This window comes from Bos javanicus, chromosome 15 (assembly GCF_032452875.1).
Source record: "Bos javanicus breed banteng chromosome 15, ARS-OSU_banteng_1.0, whole genome shotgun sequence".
In the NCBI taxonomy this organism is placed as follows: domain Eukaryota; kingdom Metazoa; phylum Chordata; class Mammalia; order Artiodactyla; family Bovidae; genus Bos; species Bos javanicus.
This window is the reverse complement of record NC_083882.1, coordinates 52,730,552-52,750,741: the sequence shown is the minus strand read 5'-3', so window position 1 is coordinate 52,750,741 and position 20,190 is coordinate 52,730,552. Positions and strand designations below refer to the sequence as shown.

At 36.5% G+C, this 20,190-nt stretch overlaps 1 protein-coding gene across 1 annotated transcript in view; it reads left to right on the top strand.

The window, feature by feature from the left end:
* FCHSD2 (FCH and double SH3 domains 2) overlaps positions 1 to 20,190 on the top strand; it is a 243,650-nt gene that overhangs the window by 84,266 nt on the left and 139,194 nt on the right. The window contains exons 4-5 of the mRNA XM_061380758.1: positions 5,645 to 5,721; positions 17,980 to 18,124. Of these exons, the coding sequence (XP_061236742.1) occupies positions 5,645 to 5,721; positions 17,980 to 18,124 (222 nt within the window). The remainder of the gene's footprint in view (positions 1 to 5,644; positions 5,722 to 17,979; positions 18,125 to 20,190) is intronic.

The following is a 20,190-nucleotide window of genomic DNA, read 5'->3' as shown; positions in this document are numbered from 1 at the left end:
AAATTCAGAATAAGTGACATCTTAATAATGTGAACTCTTCTAATCCATTAACATGGGATTTTCTGATTTTTTTCATCAGTGTTTTGGACTTTTCCAAAAAGTGTTTTGTTAGATTTATTCCTGAGTGTCGTTTTGCCCACAATGCTATCCCTTTTTTTTTTTTTTTTAAGTTTCAAATACTACTTGTTCATTACAGGTGCACAGGAGAACAATTGAGTTTTATATGTTGTCCTTGTATCTTGCCACCTGCTAAACTTAATTATTAGTTCCAGGAGGTTTTTTTGTAGATTATTTGGGGTTTTCTACATAGACAATCATTTCATCTTTGAATAAAGGTAGTTTTATTTTTTCCTGTCCGTCTGTATCTCTTTTAACTTCCTTTGTTTGCCTGGTTGTACTAGGTGGGACTACGCATGAAAGTGAAAGTGTTAGTCACGCAGTCGTGTCCAACTCTTTGTGACCTCATGGACTGTAGCCCGCCAGGCTCCTCTGTCCATTCTTCAGGCAAGAATCCTGGAGTGGGTTGCCATTCCCTTCTCCAGGAGATCTTCCCAACCCAGGGATTGGACTTGGGTCTCCTGCATTGCAGGCAGTTTCTTTACTGGTTGAGCCACTAGGGACTACACATACAATGTGGTAAAGGATGGTGAGAGAGCACATCTTTGCCTTATTCTCAGTCTCACAGGGAAAGCATTCATTTTCTACTAGAAGTATGTTAACTGTAGGCTTTTTGTATATACCTTTTATTAGGTTAAGGAAGTTTCCTTCTGTTGCTAGTTTTTGAGAGTTTTTTTTTATCATGGGTGAGTGTTAAATTCTTTCTCTTTTTGATTCTGTTCGGTTCTAAAATCAAATAGGTCATTTAATATGTCGTTGTTGTTCAGTTGCTGAGTCGTGTCTGACTCTTTGCAACTCCATGGACTGCAGCACGGCAGGCTTTCCTGTCCCTCACTATCTACTGGAGTCTGCTCAGATTCATGTCCATTGAGTTGGTGATGCTGTCTAACCATCACATCCTCTGCTGCCCCCTAATATGTCATTAGAACTTAAATAATTACATTTTTTCTTATATAATTACATTTAAACACAATCTTTATTTTTGATAAAAGGAAGAGTCTTAAAATATGTAAATACATGTTTAATATGTAACATGAGATTAATACCTCATTTTATCATGGAATGAATAGAAAAATATGTAAAGGCAATTTATTATGTAATTTTAAATAATTTTTTTTTCTTTAACTTAAATTATATGATGTACAAAACAATGAAAAATATTTCAAAACTTCCCTTAAGGAGAGGGTGTTAAGTTCTTTATTACTATTAAAATAATTTTAGAATAGGAAAGGCATTGTATAATACACATCAGTTTGAGAAGTATCCAACTTATTCTGTGGACTTTAGTTTTTAACAATCATTTACACAATGTTGGGAATTTCATGACAAAATTGGATGCAGAAAAACTTGTGTGAGAGCCAGAGAGCACACTTCTGCTCAGCTTCTTGTGATAAATGGACAAAAGGTTAAGCCATCAGTCCATTTCCCAGTGTCTATTAAACAGTGACTTTCTTTGTGTTGCTTCACTTGTTAGAGCAATATAACAAGTGTTATTGAGAGGTGAAACAAAGCAAGTCTTACATCAGACACTGATAGCTTTTTAAAAGTTGAAATGGGATGTTATTGGGTGTTCCAAAGAGTATACTGATAGTACATTTTTGTGGAAACCACTGCTCCAGAGTAAACTGTATTAGAAATCAAATCAGCATTATATTTTAATGATCCTAATGTAAATATAAATAAATATTGTGTGTCTAATGCACCAGTTTTAGATAGTAATATTGTGGGCTAGGGAAGAAATTAAAAAAAAAAAAAAACTAAAAAAAAATTGCCAGCCACAGGTTTATTTTCCTTAGCCATTTACTCATGGTAGAGTTTATTTTCTGTACAAAGAAACCTTTTATACATAAGATATAGCCTTAAGCATGATGTAAAAGGTAGACCAGTTAAGTATATAATGCTTTCAGAAGCATGCAGTGTTATTTATGACCTTTCCTATCATGGCCATGGAGTATATCTTGAGCGTCCATGCAGATTAGATCTTGAACAGCTGCATGGAACACACAGGAGTCATGATTCCTGTTTCTGTGAACTAACTTGAATAAAGTCTTTCATCTAAAGCTCTCACTGTTTGTCTATTTCATGAATCCCTCATCTCATCTCTGAAGGGCTCCATTCAGTTTAATACAGTTCAACATTGTAGTTTAGATCTCTAGAAATTGCTTTTGTAACTCATAATGCACAAAAAAGATAACAAGTTGAAATAATTTCAAAAAAATTTTAAAGAATTATATAAAATCTACTTCAAAATGATTTTGAGGGTGAAGATTTAGAATGATAACTAGGGATTCTAATTCAAACTTAACTAGTTTTGTTAACTACTTAACTTCAAGTAGAATTTGTGTATTCTGAGTGTCCAGAAATTTTTCTGTATTGTAACAGGGCCTAATGGAATTATGAGAGATAAGTGTGTTGAGATGTTTGTTAATGAGTTCACTTGTTTTATGTATCTTTATAGTGCTGCCATTCTGGCCTCTTAGTCCTCATAATCTGAGGCTACTGTCACATCCCATGTTCTGTATGAAGTGTTCTGCAGCCACTTTAGCAGTGATTAAACTGAAAAAGTCACTATAATATTATTTAAATTGTTAGGAAAATATCAGATAATTTTTTCCTCCTGGGTACTTGTATCACTTACTGCCACTTTTAAGGCAGTAACCCATCTGTTGCTTTCCATTTTATGTTGAATGCTTCTTACTCTGTCTACATATTACAATTTCTTTAAACTCAGGAATCTTAATTTACTTGAATCTTCATAAAATATGTACTTTTTTCATTGCCTGGGTATCTACATGTGTGTTCCCTTTTGATAATGAAGATGGTCAAATTTGACTGTAATTTTATTAATGAGCTTATTTATCATATTAAAACCATCTGGTCATAATGTTAGAAATCTGGTATATGTTTTTTTTCTTTGAGTGTATGAAAATTAAGGAGCCAGAGAAATTTTGGTCTAAAGGTTTCTAACTTCAAATGGCAAAAACACAAAAGGAGTTTGAGTATTATATATTAGGAATGAAATTATGTAGGTGACATTTATTTATGCAGTCAGGGAACATTATTGGTATCAACTGAATACTAGACTCTGCTATATATAGCCTGGAGACAGAGTGATTAAAAAAATGACAAGATTGGTACCTGAAAGAGCTTATAGTCAGCAAATAGACAAAACATGTTGAAACCAGACAGTAACAATGAGCAGTGTATAAGGATTATGAATACTGTAGGGTAGTGTGTTCATTGGAAGGAATGATGCTAAAGCTGAAGCTCCAATACTTTGGCCACCTCATGCGAAGAGTTGACTCATTGGAAAGACTCTGATGCTGGGAGGGATTGGGGGCAGGAGGAGAAGGGGATGTCAGAGGATGAGATGGCTGGATGGCATCACCGACTCGATGAACGTGAGTCTGAGTGAACTCCGGGGGTTGGTGATGGACAGGGAGGCCTGGCATGCTGCGATTCACAGGGTCGCAAAGAGTCGGACACGACTGAGCGACTGAACTGAACTGAACTGAGGGTAGTGTGAGAGATAGCAGCTGAGTGAAGGGTGAGCTACTTTGTATACAGTGTGATTAGAAAAGCCCTCTTAGAGGAAGATACAAAGTATGACCAAAAGGAAGTACCTAGAATTCTGGTCTCTGAATATGGTTTCTCTCTGAAAGGAATCAGAATTCCTCGGAAAACTAGCTTACTGAAGATCTGGAATAGGAACTGTAAAAGAAAACAAAATTATTTAAATATGTTGGGGTCATAATGTGGGCACCAACTTGGAGGAATTCCCACTGACCACTGATGTAGCATTTGGAGCACTGAGAGAATAATGACTGCAATAGATTGAAACACATCCATTATTCAAAACATGTGAGTGCATAATGTTACTTTAAAAATTCATTCTTCACTTTTGGACCAAAACTAGGCAGTCAAATATTTATCTTGCCTTTCCTATAAGAATTGTGCCTTAGCATACCCAAATAGTCCATGAGGGGATACTTCTTTAAAAAAGAATTCAAGCTAACAAATGCATAAAGAATGATAAACTGTTCTCTTTTAATGAAATGAAACCAAACAGGCAGTGAAACTTTCTACATTTTTCTTTATATACATTTTAATATTTTGTGTTAGGAAATCTAAAAATCAGTTTAAAGGAGGAGCAGCAAGAATTCAGCCAGTAGGAATGAGAGTGATGGGAAGATATTTCATACAAATAACGCTTTGAAAAAGGTACAAAATTGAAAAAAAATCTGTCCAGATTCAGAGAAGTTTTAATAATTGTGTTCCCTAAAGTACAAGGCATGTAAATGAGAGTGTTGTGGATAAGCAGTTGTTTGTTAGTTTTCAGAATACATAGGACCTGAAAACAGTGAAACCAAACTATTGCCAAGTTCAAAAGGAATTGAGATTCAAAGGAGCTTCTCTATTATTCTTGCTTGGGCTCATTAAAAAAATAATAAACATTATTATTTTATTCAACAGAAGCATTCAACAGTGGATTTAATTAAGCCAAATTGATTTGGCATCAGACCTTACTAGAAAGGTATCATGTATAGAATGCACCATCGATTTTACTCGGGCAATTTGTGCTGAAAGTAGGCAGCCAGTTAATGTGATTGTTCTTCATCTCAGCACTTGATTTGTTCTTTTTAAAGTTGCATGTATGGAGATGAATACCCCAAACTTAACGATTTCTGATCCATTACATTGGGCCCTGTTACAATATTAGGGGACCACATATGTTTCCTTCTAAAAGTAGTATGTTCTATACTCTGAGTAATTTAACCTCTCTTGCCAATGAAATCGTCTTCTCTATTCAAATTCTGATACCCACTGTACGTGTTATGAATAAATACTGTTTTGTCTAGGTTCATGTTTGTATGGATAACAATAATTGGGTATTTCTTTGTGAAACAAATTTTTCCCATTTAAGTGATTTGTGCCATGGTATTATTTAAAAAGAAGAAGAAGAAAAAAAAAACAAACCCTGAAGTCTTGTCTTGAAAATTACTAGTATGGAATAGCACCAGAGTTTGTGCATTAATTTTTCAAGCCTGTATTTATCTGTCTGCTCCAAATTGAATGTGTTGTACTATTTTCTGGTATATGAGTTTGGCCCCTTGGATTCAGAAATGCAATAAATGCTGCAACAGAGGAAAGATGGGAAATTGAGATGTCAGACTGAGTCATCAGAGCTCTGGAGGTGGACAGCTGTGTTCCCTGTGATATACCAGGGGTAGTTTGTTTCTATGGCTGGTCACATAGTTTGGTGAAATGAAAAGCATTTCAATTAAGTTTCAATTTTCTCATCTTTATACTTACCTTTTTCCTAAAAATGAGAACAAAAGAAGACTTTGAAAATAATGAAACCAGTTATAGTATTCTGCCATTTATCATTGATTCTTTACTTCTGAATTAAATTTACATATAGAAAGATGGGATTTGCTAAGTAGTATATTTTAAGGAAAAGAGCTTCCTTTATAGCACAATATTTATTTTATAATTTAATTTATATTACATTTGTATTTTTTAACAGGGTATCCAGAAGTTGGCTAGTCAGTATCTGAAGAGAGATTGGCCCGGAATAAAAGCTGATGATCGGAATGATTACAGGTAACTTAATCAGTATTCTTGCCCATTTTCTTTAAAACTTGTTTCACACAGAGCCATGTCACATATATATAATATAAAGACTCCAGGATTTTAAAAAATTTCTTCCTTTCTTCTGCTGTGTTTTTAGACATAATGTCAAAATTATTAAACAGTGTTAATGTTATACAACATATATAATCTATATGCAGTAGATCATTTTCATGTATCTTAAGTCTAGATTACGTTCTGTTAAATTGATGGACACTCTCATAAAGAATTTAAAGTAGATGACAATGGAACACAACTTGTTTCCTCAGTGACCTATAGATGAAACACACTCTTATAGCAATAATGAAACAGGATAATGATGTTCTATCATGATCTTGATTCTTTACTTCTGAAACAAATTCTACATTTGAAAAGATAGAATTGTGTGAGCCTAGGGAAAAAGAGTTTGTGTGTGTGTGTGTGTGTATACTTTATACACACCCAGCGTATCCAGAAATTGACTAGTCAATATCCACATACAAATTTTAAAGAAGGTAGGTGACAATGGAATATAAATTGTGTCATCATACAGACGTTTTATAGCTGATTAACAATTTTATGACAGTTTCAGGTGAACAGTGAAGGAACTCAGCCATACATATACATGTATCCATTCTCTCACAAACCCTGCTCTCATCCACATTGCCACATAACATTGAGTAGAATTTCATGTGCTATACAGTGGGTCCTTGTTGGTTATCCATTATAAATATAGCAGTGTGTACATGTTCATCCCACACTCCCTAACTATCCCCAGAAACTGATTTGTTCTCTAAGTCTGTGAGTCTCTGTTTTTAAGTAAGTTCATTTGTATCATTTCTTTTTCGATTCCAGGTGTAACAGATATCATATGATATTTTTTCTTCTCTGACTTAGTTCACTCAGTATGACAATCTCTAGGTCCATTTGTGTTGCTGCAAATGGCATTATTTCATTCTTTTTAATGACTGAATCAGATTCCATTGTATATATGTACCACGTCTTCTTTATCTATTCTTCTATTGATAGATATTCAGGTTGCTTCCATTTCTTGACTAATGTAAAGAGTACTACAGTGAACATTGGGGTGCATGTATCCATCATTCTGACTGGTATGAGGTGATACCTCATTGTAGTTTTGATTTGCATTTCTCTAATAATTAGCAGTGTTGAACATCTTTTCATGTGCCTCTTGGCCATCTGTATGTTTCCTTCAGAGAGATGTTTACTTACATCTTCTGCCCATTTGTTGATAGGATTGTTTGCTTTAATGCTGTTAAACCTCATGAGCTCTTTGTAAATTTTGGAGACTAATCCCTTGTTGGTCACATCATTTGCAAATATTTTCTCCAAATCCATACAGATATCTTTAAAGTATTTATAATTTTGTTTAGACTTGGATGTCTTTTTTTGCAGTTAATTTGGAAGTATTTATTAGGTTTTGTACTCAAGACTGTCCTTAGTGTTGAGGGAAACTATGTCAAAGACAGGGTTTCAGAGTTTGCAGTCTGGTTGAAGTTACGACTAATTATTACTCATGAAGCAATAGCAGAGAATCCAGGGTAATTAAGAACTCAGTATTGAAATGTGTGGTTTGGAATCTGAATATTTATCAGGTTACTGGATCATAAGATAATTTCTTAACAGAGCTAGAAAACTGAAGAATATACAAGAAACCTTAACAGTATTGCTGATGTAAGTAAAGCCTGACCTAGAAAGAGGTTGCTTGCTAAACAGTAGAGAAGAACTCCAACTTATAGATAGGTTATATTCCAAGTTTGTTTGAAATTCAAGATGTGGGCTGCCAAAGAAATAAGGCTAAGGTTATGCCCCCAGGCTAACTTATACAACCTAACTTTTAAAAGTATGGTAAGCCACTGGAAAAGGGAATGGCAAACCACTTCAGTATTCTTGCTTTGAGAACTTCAGGAATACTATGAAAAGGCAAAAAGATAGGACACTGAAAGATGAACTCCCCAGGTCAGTAGGTGCCCAATACGCTACTGGAGGTCAGTGGAGAAATAACTCCAGAAAGAATGAAGGGATGGAGCCAAAGCAAAAAGAATACCCAGCTGTGGATGTGACTGGTGACAGAAGCAAGGTCCGATGCTGTAAAGAGCAATATTGCATAGGAACCTGGAATGTCAGGTCCATGAATCAAGGCAAATTAGAAGTGGTCAAACAGGAGATGGCAAGAGTGATGGTCGACATTTTAGGAATCAGTGAACTAAAATGGACTGGAATGGGTGAATTTAACTCAGATGACCATTTATCTACTACTGTTGGCAAGAATCCCTTAGAAGAAATGGAGTAGCCATCATAGTCAATGAAAGAGTCCAAAATGTAATACTTGGATGCAATCTCAAAAATGACAGAATGATCCCTGTTCGTTTCCAAGGCAAACCATTCAAAATTGTAGTAATCCAAGTCTGCCCCAACCAGTAATGCTGAAGAAGCTGAAGTTGAACGGTTCTATGAAGACATACAAGATCTTCTAGAACACCAAAAAAGATGTCCTTTTCATTAAAGGGGACTGGAATGCAAAAGTAGGAAGTCAGAAACACCTGGAGTAACAGGCAAATTTGGCCTTGGAGTACAGAATGAAGCAGGGCAAAAGCTAATAGAGTTTTGCCGAGAGAATGCACTGATCATAGCAAACACCTTCTTCCAATAACATAAGAGAAGACTCTATACGTTGACATCACCAGATGGTCAATACCGAAATCAGATTGATTATTTTCTTTGCAGCCAGATGGAGAAGCTCTATATAGTCAGCAAAAACAAGATTCCCTGGAGAAGGGAATGGCTACCCATTCCGGTATTCTGGCCTGGAGAATTCCATGGACAGAGGAGCCTGGAGGGCTACAGTCCATGGGGTTGCTAAGGGTTGGACACGACTGAGCGACTTCACTTTCACTTTCCACTTTCATGCATTGGAGAAGGAAATGGCAACCCACTCCAGTGTTCTTGCCTGGAGAATCCCAGGGACGGGGGAGCCTGGTGGGCTGCTGTCTATGGGGTGGCACAGAGTCAGACACGACTGAAGCGACTTAGCAGCAGCAGCAGCAGCATTCTGCCTTCCTCTGCAAAGCCTCACCTCCTAATACCATTATCACCTTTGAGGAACAGGATTTCCACATATGAATTCTGGGGGAACACAGACATTCAGACCATAGCAGGTCTTTTCTATGTAAATATTCCTTGGAGTTCCCTCAGCTCTCTAGTGACTATTTTAAGTAATCTTATCTATTTTCCTGTCTTTAAATATTGCCTATAAACTAGTAATGATCTGTGTTTTTATGAACTCTGCAGCTTGGGAACAGACCTCATTTTCTCTTAGGAATGTTAAGTAGCTGCTTCTCTGCTTTCACAGTTTCATTTGCCACAGTACCACCAACCATATATATGTCTTTGTAAAACAGGCCTACTCTCACCCCTTACTTGAAAATTTTCTATTGTTTCTCCCTTCTAATAGTATGAAATTTTTTAAAAATTATGATATCCAAAGCCACAAGGAATCTTGACCCCAAATTACCCTTCTTTCCTCCTTTCTGGCCATTCTCTTTGTTTCATGCTTGGTTCCCCAGCTCTTGGGAGCGTTAAGCTGCAGCTGTATTGTAGTTCTTACTATACCTCGACTGGACTAAGTATCAGTCATTCCCTGCTTTTACTTCTGTTATCTAGGATGAGGGTAGTCTCCCTATGTACTACCAAGACCAACAATACGTGGACACTTATTTATTAAGCACCATACTTTTTCCTTGTATCAGTCACTATATAAGTTAATCTTAGATTATGAATTTAACTTGCCAGCGTTTTCTAGAGTCTTCTTGATGTGTGATGTTGTTTTCCAAGTCAAGAAAGATCTGTGATTTTGTTTGTTAGTTTTTACTTAAAAAGAGTAATAATGGTTTCATGTGCAGTTTTAAGAAATAAGATGAAGAGCGCTCTTACGATCTTCACTCAGTTTCCCCAGTGGCATTATCTTGCATAACTGTAATACAGCATCACAATTAAGACATCAATATTGATACAATCCACCAGTCTAGTTCAGAATTCACCAGTTTTACATGCACTCGTTTGTGTGTATGTAGGTGTATGCATATTAAGTTCCGTGGTGTTTTATCACATATGTAGGTTTATGTGACCACTGCTGCAGTCAAATAAATTTGTTGGTTTGTTTCCTAATAAAAATTTTTCCTGATAAGGTTTGATCTGTTTTCCAGTGCATTAGTTATATGAGAAATAGTTTACAGCATGATTTTAGGTGGTATATGATCAGTTTTGTTTTTTTTTTTTTAATTTTTTTGCCACATCATGCAGTATGTAAAATCTTAGTTCCCCATAGGAATCGAAGCCATGCCTCCTACTTTGGGAGTGTGGGATCTTTTTTTTCCCATTATTTTTTTTTATTTGAATTGAAGGATAATTGCTTTACAATATTGTGATTTTTTTTTTTTTTTGCCATATATCAACATGAATTGGCCACAGGTATACATGTGTCCCCCCATCCTGAATCCCCCTCCCACCTCCATCCCCACCCTATCCTTCTGGATTGTCCCAGAGCACTGACTTCGGGTGCCCTGCTTCATGCACTGAACTTGCACTGGTCATCTGTTTTACATATGCTGATGTACATGTTTCAGTGCTATTCTCTCAAATCATCCCATCTTTGCCTTCTCCCACTGAGTCCAAAAGTCTGTTCTTTACATCTGTGTCGCCTTTGTTGCCCTGCATGTAGGATCATCAGTCCTGTCTTTCTAAATTCCATATATATGCATTAATATACAGTATTTATCTTTCTCTTTCTGACTTACTTCAGTCTGTAATAGAGGGAGTATGGAGTCTTAACCACTGGACCAGTGAGGAATCCTAGATCGATATTTTTGGATTCTACTAATTATAACTTAATTATTATGGCAAGTTTTATTTTTTAATTATAGTAGAATATGAATTGTAAGATACATATATCTTAATTTAAGAGGTCAGTCATTTTAACAAAAAAGATAACAATGGTATAGGAGATATGAGGCACAAACTATGTAAGATATACATGAAGAACTTAGGATACCCTTTTTATTAGAGTGAAGACACTTTTTTTTTTTTTACTTTTTATTTTATTTTTGGTTGCGCTGGGTCTTCATTGATTCGCATGGGCTTTCTCTCGTTGCAGCATGCAGGACCTACTCTTCGTTGTGGTGCGCAGGTTTCTCGTTGCAGTGGCTTCTCTTGTTGCGGAGCACAGGCTTTAGGTGCATGGCCTTCAGTAGTTGTGTCTTGCAGGCTTAGTTTCTGTGTAGTATGTGGAATCTTTCCAGACCAGGGATTGAACCCATATCCCCTGCATCGGCAGTTGGATTCCTATCCATTGCCCCACCAGGGAAGTCCAAGACTCTTTTAAAAAATTCTTTAATAGTATTGCTGGGACCAGGAGCAATCTTATGTCAACAGAATAGCAGAGGTTTGGAAGCCAGACACATCCTGGGTTTGAATGTGGTCTCTATCATTCCCTCCTCTCCTTCCTCCCATAAATATATATTGAGTGAGTGCCTGCTGTGCCAGACCCTGTTCTGTGTGCTGAGGATACCAGAGTGAATAAGACAAAGCTTCTGCTTTGTAAAAGTAAAGATAAAATCAGAGTGTCTTCACTCTAATAAAGGGGTATCCTAAGTTCTTCATGTATATCTTACACAGTTTGTGCCTTATATCTCCTGTGCCATTGTTATCTTTTTTTGTTAAAATGACTCAACTTTTAAATTAAAAATATATATCTTACAATTCATATTCTATTCTAATTGAAAAATAAAAGCCTTCATTCTAATGAAAGACAAGACAATAAGCATATGAGTAATTAAACATTATGTCACTCTATGATAAATATAGTAAGCATAGTAAGAAGAACACACAGTACTAAGAAGTGCTGGGCACTGCAGTGGCTATACTGTGTAGACCATAGACTTTAGGAAGATAAGAGCAGAATCAGAGAGAGGTCATTTAGGTTATTATAGTAATCCAAGTATGGGATAATGGTGGCTAAAACCAGGGTAGTAGCAGTGGATAGACAGAGATAGACAGTAATCCATTTCCTTTATATTTAAAAAATCTAGTGAACAGTATTTCTTGGTGGATCAGATGTGGAATATGAAGGGAAAAAAAGAATCAGTGATAACTCTAGTGGTTTGGGCTTGAACACCTAGAAGTTTTGAGTAGCTGTCAATGAGGTGAAATAGATTAATAGAATATTTTAGGGAAATCAAGAATTTGGTTTCAGACATTAAGTTTTAAGATACTTACTAAATATCCAAGTCAGATATGTTAAACAGGCAACTGAGTGGTTACAGAAGATGTCTGAATTAAAAATTCAGAAATAGTCAGCATATTGACAGTATTTAAAGCCATGACACTGCATGAGCTTATCTAAGAGACTGTGTGGTTATGGGAGAGAAGAAGTTGTAGGAGAGAAGAAGCTGACTGTGTGGACACTCCAGCATTTACAGGGCAAAGACATCGAAAGGAACCAGCAAAGGAGACTAATCCGTGCCTAGTGAGATAAAAGTAGACCAAGAGAGAGTAATAATCTGGAAGCCAAGTGAAGAAAACATTTTAAGGAGGATAAATTAGATCAGTACTGCTGATAGGCTGAATAATAGGCCTAAACTTGAATTGACTATTTGGATTAGCCCACAGGGAGATCTTTGATGACTTTGACAAGTGATTTCAGAATGGTGAATGTTAAAGCCTTATTTGAATTGAATCAGGAGTGACTAGGAAGAGAAACAGAAGCAGTAATTTCAGGCATTTCTTTCGAGGAGTTTTGCTGTTAAAGGGAACAGACATTGGGGTGATAGCTAGAGAGAAATGGAAGGGTTGATGGAAGATTTATGTATTTATTTATTTTTAAGATGGAAGATATTATATGTATGATCCAGTAGAAAGGAAAAAGTTGATATTGTAGGAAAAAGCACAATTGCTGGATTGCTATTCTTGAGTTCAGTTTAGTTCATTCAGTCGTCTCTAACTCTGCGATGCCATGAACCACAGCATGCCAGGTCTCCCTTCCCATCACCAACCCCCAGAGTTTACTCAAACTCATGTCCATTGAGTCGGTGCTGCAATCCAACCATCTCATCTTCTGTCATCCCTTCTCCTCCTGCCATCCATATTTCCCAGCATCAGTGTCTTTTCAAATGAGTCAGTTTTTCGCATAAGGTGGCCAAAGTATTGGAGTTTCAGCTTCAGCATCAGTCTTTCCAATGAATATTCAGGACTAATTTCTTTAAGGATGGACTGGTTGGATCTCTTTGCAGTCCAAGGGACTCTGAAGAGTCTCCAACACCACAGTTCAAAAGCATCAATTCTTTGATGCTCAGCTTTCTTTATCGTCCAACTCTCACATCCATACATGACTACTGGAAAAACCATAGCTTTGACTAGATGGACCTTTGTTGGCAGAGTAATGTCTCTGCTTTTTAATATACTGTCTAGGTTGGTCATAACTTTCCTTCCAAGGAGTAAGCGTCTTTTACTTCCATGGCTGTAGTCACCATCTGCGGTAATTTTGGAGCCCAAAAAAATAAAGTCTGTCACATTTTCCATTGCTTCCCTATCTATTTGCCATGAACTGATGGGACCGGATGCCATGATCTTAGTTTTCTGAATGTTGAGCTTAAGCCAACTTTTTCACTCTCTGCTTTCACTTTCATCAAGAGGCTCTTGAGTTCTTCTTCACTTTCTTCCATAAGGGTGGTGTCATCTGCATATCTGAGGTTATTGATATTTCTCCTGGCAATCTTGATTCCAGCTTGTTCTTCATCCAGCCCACCATTTCTCATGATGTACTTTGCATGTAAGTTAAATAAGCAAAACAATATACAGTCTTGACGTACTCCTTTTCCTAATTGGAACCAGTCTGTTGTTTCATGTCCAGTTCTAACTGTTACTTCCTGACCTGCATACAGATTTCTCAGGAGGCAGGTCAGGTTGTGTGATATTCCCATCTCTTTCAGAATTTTCCATAGTTTATTGTGATCCACAGTCAAAAGCTTTGGCATAGTCAATAAAGCAGAAATAGATGTTTTTTTGGAACTCTCTTGCTTTTTCCATGATCCAGCGGATGTTGGCAATTTGATCTCAGGTTTCTCTGCCTTTTCTAAAACCAGCTTGAACATCTGGAAGTTCACAGTTCATGTACTGTGGAAGTCTGGCTTGGAGAATTTTGAGCATTACTTTACTAACATGTGAGATGAGTGCAATTGTGCGGTAGTTTGAGCATTCTTGGATTACCTGGTGGGCTCAGACACTAAAGCGTCTGCCCGCAACACAGAGACCTGGGTTTGATCCCCGAGTTGGGAAGATCCCCTGGAGAAGGAAATGGCAACCCACTCCAGTACTCTTGCCTAGAAAATTCCATGGATCAAGGAGCCTGGTGGGCTACAGTCCATGGAATCGCAGAGTCGGACACGACTGAGCGACTTCACTTTGACTTTGAGCATTCTTTGGCATAGCCTTTCTTAGGGACTGGAATGAAAACTGACATTTTCCAGTGCTGTGGCCACTGCTGACTTTTCCAAATTTACTGGCATACCGAGTGCAGCACTCTCACAGCATCATCTTTTAGGATTTGAAATAGCTCAACTGGAATTCCATCACCTCCACTAGCTTTGTTTGTAGTGATACTTCCTAAGGCCCACTTGACTTCATATTCTAGGATGTCTGGCTCCAGGTGAGTGATCACACCATCGTGGTTATCTGGGTCGTGAAGATCGTTTTTGTACAGTTCTTCTGTGTATTCTGGCCATCTCTTAGTATCTTCTGCTTCTGTTAGGTCCATACCATTTCTGTCCTTTATTGAGCCCATCTTTGCATGAAGTGTTTCCTTGGTATCTCTAATTTTCTTGAAGAGATCTCTAGTCTTTCCCATTCTATAGTTTTCCTCTATTTCTTTGCACTGATCACTGAGGAAGGCTTTCTTATGTCTCCTTGCTATTTTTTGGAACTCTGCATTCAAATGGGTTTATCTTTCCTTTTCTCCTTTGCTTTTTTCTTCTCTTCTTTTCACAGCTATTTGTAAGGCCTCCTCAGACAGAGGTTATATAATGTACAGATGTGAAAAATTGGTCTTCAGAACATAAGTAATTTTTGGAGTAAAAAGAAGGAAAACACAGTATATGGGTGCAAAAGCAGGGAGAAAGGTAGATGTGGAGGGAGCATGTGGACGTTGTCTTCATGCTTCATTATCAGCTGAAAAGTGTGGTCATATTAGAGGTTTGAGATGAGAGGAAAATGTAGGAAATAATTATCTATAAGAGTAAGCAAATAAGTAAATTAGGGGAATATAGTAGGATTGCTGGGTAACACGGGCTTCCCTGATAGCTCAGTTGGTAAAGAATCCACCTGCAGTGTGGGAGACCCCAGTTCGATTCCTAGGTTGGGAAGATCCCTTGGAGAAGGGTAACACTAAGGTTTATTTGCAATTTAAACTGAGAATAGGTAGCATGATTATTTTCTCCAGCAGTGTTCTGTTGCACAGACATTGGTATGGTGTAAACAGAATTTTGGATTTAAACAAGTTTGAAATTTGTACATTATAATGATGGAAAGAGAGTGAGGCAGAGGTAACTAGGGTGTACATTAGAGAGTGATAATATTGGAAATCTAGTCTGGATAAAGAGAGCCGTAACTGGAGATTATGAGAAGGGAGTAAAAGACAGTGGAAAGGAGGCAGGTGAAATGGTTTGTGGGCTCTGATTGGGTTGAGTAATTGTTGAAGTGAGAATCCTAAAGGGAGTGAGGAGAAGCAAGAGGTGTTGGTCAGAGATTAGATGATTAAATTGGTATTAGAGTAGAGGGGTAGTTATTGATAATGGCAAAGTCTAGGTTATGACCATGAGAGTACTAGTTCCTGGTGAATAGCCACAGAAAAATTTCTCAGCTTCTTCAAGCCTTACTTTTTCTCCTCTGCAGAATGGGGATAATGCCTATCTTACAAAGTTGTCCTAAGGATTAAATGATGTAGTACATGTAAAATACACGCCATAGTGCCTAGCATGTGATAGGTTCTTAAGAGAATGCCCTTGCTTTCTTTTATAATTTTGAGTCTTTTTTCCTTAACTGAGCAGAATAGTAAAATACTGTAAATGCTTGATACCTTTCCTTATGTTTCAAAATTTTATATATGAAGCCTAGTGAAATGAAACTTTTAGGAACTCACTCTACAACCCATTATTATTTTTTCAATTGAAATGAAAAACACCACTGTCATTGAAACTACGACTATTATATTAAGAAGTACTTCTACAAGGTACTTCTGTAGTATTTCTTCTACAATTCTGTGACTGTTACTACTTATTCATTTAAAAGAATCTGTATGGTAAGAATTTTCACATCGTTTGTATTTAATTGTTATAATAGCCCTTTGAGGTGCATAGTGCTGATATTTTTATTATTTTTCCATTTGCCAGTAGAGGAAATCAAAGTGTAGTGAGATGTATTGCAGAAGATTTTATTGGTTAAACCAGAACTGGAACCCAGATCTTCTCACTAACTGGTAACCGAATTTCAGGCAATTCATGGTGTTCCATTGTTGAAAATATTTGCCTGCTATTTATTTGTTTGCTAATCTCTAAAGATCTCTTTTTAAACTCTATAATGAAAGGATTTTTCTTTTTATTTTACAGTCCTTATGATTTATACATTCATCCATCCATTCATTGTTTTCATTCAATACATACTTATTATAACCTTTCTAATTATTAGGCCATGTGCTAGGCCATAGAAATACAATTGTGAGAAAGACATACACCCCTGCCTTCAGGAAATTTTTTCCATAGTGAGACAGACAAACGTTAACAATTACATATAGATACTTATAATTGAAGGAAAAGTGCTAGCACCATGTGAACCATGTGAATAGTGAGGGGTTTGATTGCGTCTGTGTACTGGTTTGGTGGTGATCATGAGACTTCCCTGTAAGTGTCAGTCACTCAGTCGTGTCCGACTCTTTGTCACCCCATGGCCTGAAACCCACCAGGCTCCTCTGTCCATGGAATTTTCCAGCAAGAATACTGGAGTGGGTTGCCATTCCCTTCTCCAGGGAGACTTCCCTGAGGAAGTTCCATTTAAGCTGAGATTTGAAGGATGAGCAGCAGTCAGTTAGATGGAGAGGTAAAAGGAAGAAGGGGCAAGCATGGATGAAGGAATTCTTTCTTCCCTATTTCCCTCATCTCCTAAGATTTCTCTTCTTGCGTCTAGTGGATTTCCTACTACAGCACATGGTCCTCTATATTGCTGTAGTAGGAAATCCATAGACGCAAGAAGAGAAATCTTAGGAGATGAATATTATATCAATGCAATATCTCTTTTTAGCAAACTATAACTCATTGTTATAAGTTATAAAATATATTTATAACTAGTATAGGATCATGTTGGGACTAAGGCATTTAGGAAAGCAGAAGAGAAGGTTTGAAAAGGAAATTGACTACGGAAAGCAAAGGATGAATAATTCTTTGACATTATCAAAAGATTGATGAGAGCACATTTATCAAGCAAAGGTGATGGAACTTGGTTGGAATGACTCCAAGCTGCAATGAGATGCTGGCTAAGTGTTATTACAACAGAGAAACAGATGTAGAGCAATAATACCATAGACTTCTTTTGTCTAACAAATAGACTTCTCAAGAACACAAGCAATTGTTCATGATTTTTTTTTTCCAGTCACATCCATTTATGTAAGAGAGCAATATAATATAGTTGAAAGAAAAGGTACTTTAGAGGTATTTGTCTGTATCTCAGTACTGCCACATTCTTGTGTAAGCTAGGGTGATCTTCTAAATCTGAGCCTCAGTTACCTCATCTCTAAAATCAGGAAAATACCTTAATGGAATAATGAAATTTGGTATTCATAATGACAGTCCTGAAACAGTGAAAGGCCTGAAAAGTCTGAATTATTCACTAATTTTTTATAGTGTTAGCTTTGTCTAGAATTGTAATCCTTGTATCACTTTACTCCAGTATCAAGAATAGCTAATGAATCAAAACAGCCCATTGTCAGGCTATAGAGAAATAGAGCGTATTCCATGTTTCTACTTGTTATGTATGCTAAAAACATTACTACCTATGAACCAATATAAATACACTTTAAACTATAAAGAAAGTATTAATTCTGTTTGTCGGTGCTAGCCAGAGAGCAAAAGGTTAGGCAACTTATTCTTCCTTTTCTCTGCCTAATACTTTTCTGTTCTTCTTTGAATTTAGGAGCATGTATCCTGTTTGGAAATCTTTTCTCGAGGGAACAATGCAGGTAGCCCAGTCTCGGATCAATATATGTGAAAACTATAAAAACTTCATTTCTGAGCCTGCAAGGACAGTGAGAAGCCTAAAAGAACAGCAACTAAAACGGGTATTGTTTCTATTTGTTCTTTTCCTTTAATATCTCATTACTACATTTATAATCTGCAAGATTATGTTCAATTGCATTTTACACTTTGAGTTTTTCTCTATGGTCCAAATGTTTCTGATTTTAACATAGATTGTCTGATTTCAACATGTTCCCTCTGGCTACTGTATTTTATTAATTGACAAAGGTGAGTGTGATTTGAATCTGAAAGCTCAGTAAACATTTCTTACAAATAGCACTTTTCAATTTAACTCAAGGAAGAAGACCTACTTAGGTTGGTGTATGTTAAAACAATTACAATGTTATTAATCCCACTAAGTCTTGAGAAAATCTTAGTTTCAGTTTGATCCATTTTGCATAATTTAAAGGAAATTGACACATCTTGACCATATATAGCGAAAAGTGAAAGTGAAGTGAAGTTATTACCAAATTTGGGTTACTCTAAGGTTTAATTATATGGACTACATAAAAGTTTTTAAATGATTATACAGAATTTTAAAATTCATAGAATAGTATGATTTTTATTAAAAGCTTGTGATTGAAAGTAGGTAATTGAATTATATCCTCTTAGGAAATAGTTATAAAATTAGAGATTATCATGATGCCTATAATGGAAGTATTAATACTTTAAAAATTATTAAAGTAATTATTTAAAGAAATAATATTTCACAGGCCATTGTTTTGATTCTAATTGTCCTTTGGATTTTCACTAATTTTTACAAACAAAAACTAAATAAACTAATCTTCCATGTTTGCCAAAGATGATTTTAGTAGCACAAAATCAATGTTATTAATAAATATATCTCTTTCAAGCATTTACATAGTATCAATGGGTTTTAACATATTTCTATAATAATGCCTCTGCTCAAAATTCTCTTTCAAAACGGTACATGACCACTGACCAAAGAAAGCTTTCAATTGGAAGAAAAAATGTTTTGTGTGTGTGTGTGTATCCGTCAGCGCACAGAGAGAGAGAGTGGGAGACAGAGGTAGAGAACTGATCCAACTCCCTCCTAACTGGGAGGAAATATGATGTTTCAAATAGCCAGTGCATTCACCAAATCTAATTGAATTATTGGAAGTTCTGCATTTCTTAATATCAGAATATTTTGAAAGAGTTAACCAATTTGTGCTCTTCTATGATCTGAATTTCACTTAACATACCTGGGCAAAGAATGTTTAATGAGGTTTGACAAGTCCACTTATCTGTGAATTAACTTATATTATAGCCAGTAATAATGGTGTTTATGTTTTATCTAAGCAGTTGTTGAACACTAAATATATTTTGAGCATTCGAGGAGGGAATGGCAACCCACTCCAGTATTCTTGCCTGGAGAATACCACGGACAGAGGAGCCTGGCAGGCTCTTCATAGGTCACAAAGAGTTGAACAACAACTGAAGCGAGTTACACACACACCATATATTGAGCATACCTATCAGGACTCTGAAATTGCAGATGACAGAAACTTACTTCAAACTGACTTTAAACCAAGAAGAGAATGTATAAAAATTTCAGCATGGATGGAATCCAGACAGGAGTGGATCCAGGAGCTCAAATGATGGCATTAGAATTCATGTTTCTTCCCATCCATTACCTCTACTTTCCCCAGTGGCTTCATTCTTCAGCAACTCTCCATGGCATAGCAACTCTCCCCACATTGTGCCGCCCCTAACTTGCCGGATTTACAAATATCAGAGCTAGCAAGTCCACATTTTCCACTTTCCCCAAAGTTCTAACAAAATTATCAGAATTGAGGCTCATTGACTTATCTTGAGTTACAGAGGTTACAGTCCTCATGCAAACTACATGGATTAAAAACGGGAAAAGATGATTCTCCAAACAAAAATTGAGATGGATTCCCAATGGAGCAAGAAAAGCAGCACATGGCCACAAATATTGACTTCTCCATTGTACTTCCCAAACTTTACAACAAATTGACTCCACATAGGATCAAAAATCATCTATTTTTCCTTCTGTACTCCAACCCTTTCTTCGTACTTACTTTTTTCTTTAGCCTCCTTTTGGATTAATCTTGTATTTTTCTTTTTTCTTTTAGTGTGATGAGAA